Consider the following 3,393-nt stretch of genomic DNA (forward strand, 5'->3'; position numbering starts at 1 on the left):
ATATTTGGTACCCCTGCTGGTCTAAGAGTTAAACCAACTCATTCAGTTAAAATTCATTAAATTACGCCTGCCACCTTATATATTTATATTTAAGGCTTTACTGATGTGCCACAATAATGTCACCTAATGTTATTGAGTTAAAATATCAATATTGTGGCTTTCCAAGTTAACATTGATTGATATGACTGCGATTAAATCAGCATATACTTCTGCCAGGGGATGCCACCCCTCAAAATCTCCTGCCACCCTCTTGCCACCTCATGAATATTTGTCTAGATCCGCCCCTGCGCCCCCCCACATATCAAATCCCAATTTAACCCCTGAGTAGGCCTACCTCAAATTGGAGAGAGCTAATGTACTATACAGAAACATACCTAACACTAACCAAAACCCTCAAAACTAAACTACTCCAACCTTAACTACTTAATCATCTAACATATTTATTTCATCAGTCCAAGCATTGGTTTAAAAGAAATTCAATAACTCTGATCACAGGACAGGCACCCACAGAAGCTCAACCCTGTGTCCGTGTTCAGCATACTAAGGGTGAAGTTATCAGACCCCACCAATCTGCAGATTCTTCCAGTGGTCAAGGAAAAAGAACCTGACAAATGAAGAAAAACTTGAGCCTGTTGAGGGAATTGTAAAAAAAGACATAAATCGTTTAATTTGTTTGTACAAATCTTACCTGATATATTAATGTGAACTCTATTTACGCAGTCATTCATGAGGAAAGGACTCTGCATTGAGGCTGCATGCAGACAGAGAGGACGTACAGACACGAAATACGATACGATAATACTTTGAGTCTGACCTTTTTCTTGCATCACAGAAGCTCCATTTTCAACATCAACAAGGGAAATATATGAAACAAAAACAAGGGAAGAGACATTAAGCATTAAATTACAATCAATGACGACAATGTGTTCCTGGGCCTTTATGTACAATTGATCTGGGATTAAACTCTGTATTTCATTTCAGTGTGACAAAAGAATGCTTCTTACCTTATTAACCTGTGGGACTCTGATCTGATTGAGCTGTTTGCATTGTTTGCCATCGTTCTGGTGTGTGAACGTGGTTCCATGGTATTTCACAATATCCTTGCAACCAGTTTGACTGCTCCTTATAAGCCTATAGGGAATTCACATACATCAACCTTGGTGTAGATTCCTTTCTTTACGACCAAAACAAACCACCAGCAGATCTAGAATGAACCCTTAAAGGACGGGATTATGTCATCTGAATAGAAAAAAAAGGTAAATGCTTTCCCTTACAGTTAGATAAAAAAAGTTGTATACATTATAGGCAGACATACTGTACTTATAAATAAATAAAATAAATACATTGTTGTTTTTGGTTTTCATTAAGGTTACTTTTAATCTTCTTTATTTTAAATACCTTTTTTTCGAAAGCATTATGTGAACTTGGTCCTAAATATCTTGGTTTCTTCTTTCCTAAGGTCATTGTTCTGTTGTCTTACATAATACTAAAAATGCATATTTCATTGCATTTGATATTGAGGATATCCAAAAGTAACATAAAGTAATCAGGTTACATTACTTTTATATTGTGATACTCAGATTGTTACTGATGACAGGTACCTAATTTTAACGGAATACAAAAACCTGAAATGTTGACTTTAATTAAATGTATTGTGTCAACAGATTTCACATATCTGTATTAGGTTAGTTGAAAGCAAAACAATTTAGTTCAAATGTGATATTATTGCTTTCAACTAACCTAATACAGTTATGTGGAACCCTTTGAGATGATACATTGAATTAAAGTCGATGTTTCAGTTTCAGTGTAGAAGGTCTGTCTATGTTTTCTTCATCCTGAGCTATCCCTTCCGAACAGCACACTGTCTCTCTCCAGCTGATCGTTGGATGGCGATGGAGCTTTCTGCAGCCTCCCTGTCTGAAGACCAGTTCACCTGCTCCATCTGTCTGGATGTGTTCAACAACCCCGTCTCCACCTCATGTGGCCACAGCTTCTGCCAGGCCTGCATCTCCTCCTACTGGGACACGAAAGTGGGGGCCAAATCCTATGAGTGTCCCCTCTGCAAGGAGCCTTTCCGCAGGCGACCGGAGCTCCACATCAACCGCACCCTGAAGGAGATCACGGAGCAGTTCAAGCAGATCGTCAGCTCTGGAGGGCAGGGTGTGGACGATCCAAACTCTCACCCCCGCCATCGCCATCCCTCTCTCTCTCTCCCGCAGAGGGCGGGGGAGCTGCCGGGGACCGTCTTCGCTGAAATGATGAATCGTTTCCAGCAGCTGCAGACTCCGGGGACGCCTAACACCCACCCCTCCTCACCCGATGACCCTCTCCCTCAGAGCCCAGCTCCATTCAGTGATGAGCCCCAAGACCCGCCTCCCCCCTACTCACCCCCCCGCAGGTGCCACCCTAGGCCTACGTTCTTAGACACTGCACCGAAAACACTGGAATGTTGATTTGGATTAAATGCATTATGTCAACAACTTTGGCATAACTGTATTAGGTTGGTTTAAAGCATTAATATTACGTTTAAATACAAATTATTATTTAATACAACTAATCTAATACAGTTACAAGACATTTGTTGACATAATACATTTAATCAAAGTAAATGCTTCCGTTTTTTCAGTGTACTCACTTCTCAGTGCTTGTGCAAATACATTGTGGTATCTGCAGTATAGTAAATAAGACCACCGGTCTGCTGTCTCCATCAGAACAAATGAGATAAACCATTCCGTTTTAGATCCTCTTCTAAAGAAGTTCTTATTGGTCTATAATATTTAGAACCCACAGAAAACAATCCACAATGTAGCCTACCATAATCCACAAATATATCATTAAACACAACATGTATTTTATTGATATGTATAGGCTATTGCTGTGTATGTATCACAATACAACTTTTATAGGTTTACAGTAGTGCTATTTAAACATTTGTGGACACATTTCCACACATGAAATGACTTGGCAGGAGAGATGCACTCGTGTTTTTGTGTCCTTATTCAAAATTAAAATTGAATACCAGGTCAAAAAAAACACAAACGCAGCAGAGAAACTGACCAATTAACTATTTCTTCATTAAAGGTGGGTAAGAATGGAGAAACCAGCTCGAGTGCGCTAGAATTTGAAACAATTACACAACCGAAAACAATTTGCCCCTTCCTTCAGACTTCCTCACAGAGCCCCTCCTCCAACACACACGAACGCGCACATGACCAATGAGGGCACGAGATAAGTTTGTGCACAGATGGAAGGCTGACAGGCAGGTCGGCCATCCAGTTATTTTAGCCGGGCCGGCTCAGATGATTGGTCGTGCTTTTTACAGTACTACGGCTTCCACAGATGACATTTTGTTATGGATTTATTGTCAAAGCACTTAAGATATTCATTGCTATC

The 3,393-nt window shown here is 40.1% G+C and overlaps 1 protein-coding gene across 1 annotated transcript; it reads left to right on the forward strand.

The window, feature by feature from the left end:
- Nucleotides 1-1,820: 1,820 nt before the first annotated feature.
- LOC104954025 (tripartite motif-containing protein 65-like) lies at nucleotides 1,821-2,398 on the forward strand (the record flags this gene model as incomplete). The annotated part of the gene is made up of 1 exon (XM_010781072.1): nucleotides 1,821-2,398. A coding segment is annotated over exon 1 (512 nt), but the record flags the coding sequence as incomplete, so codon positions are not given.
- Nucleotides 2,399-3,393: the final 995 nt, after the last annotated feature.

The sequence above is a fragment of the Notothenia coriiceps genome, unplaced genomic scaffold (genome assembly GCF_000735185.1).
Source record: "Notothenia coriiceps isolate Sejong01 unplaced genomic scaffold, NC01 NC01_scaffold00022584, whole genome shotgun sequence".
In the NCBI taxonomy this organism is placed as follows: Eukaryota; Metazoa; Chordata; class Actinopteri; order Perciformes; family Nototheniidae; genus Notothenia; species Notothenia coriiceps.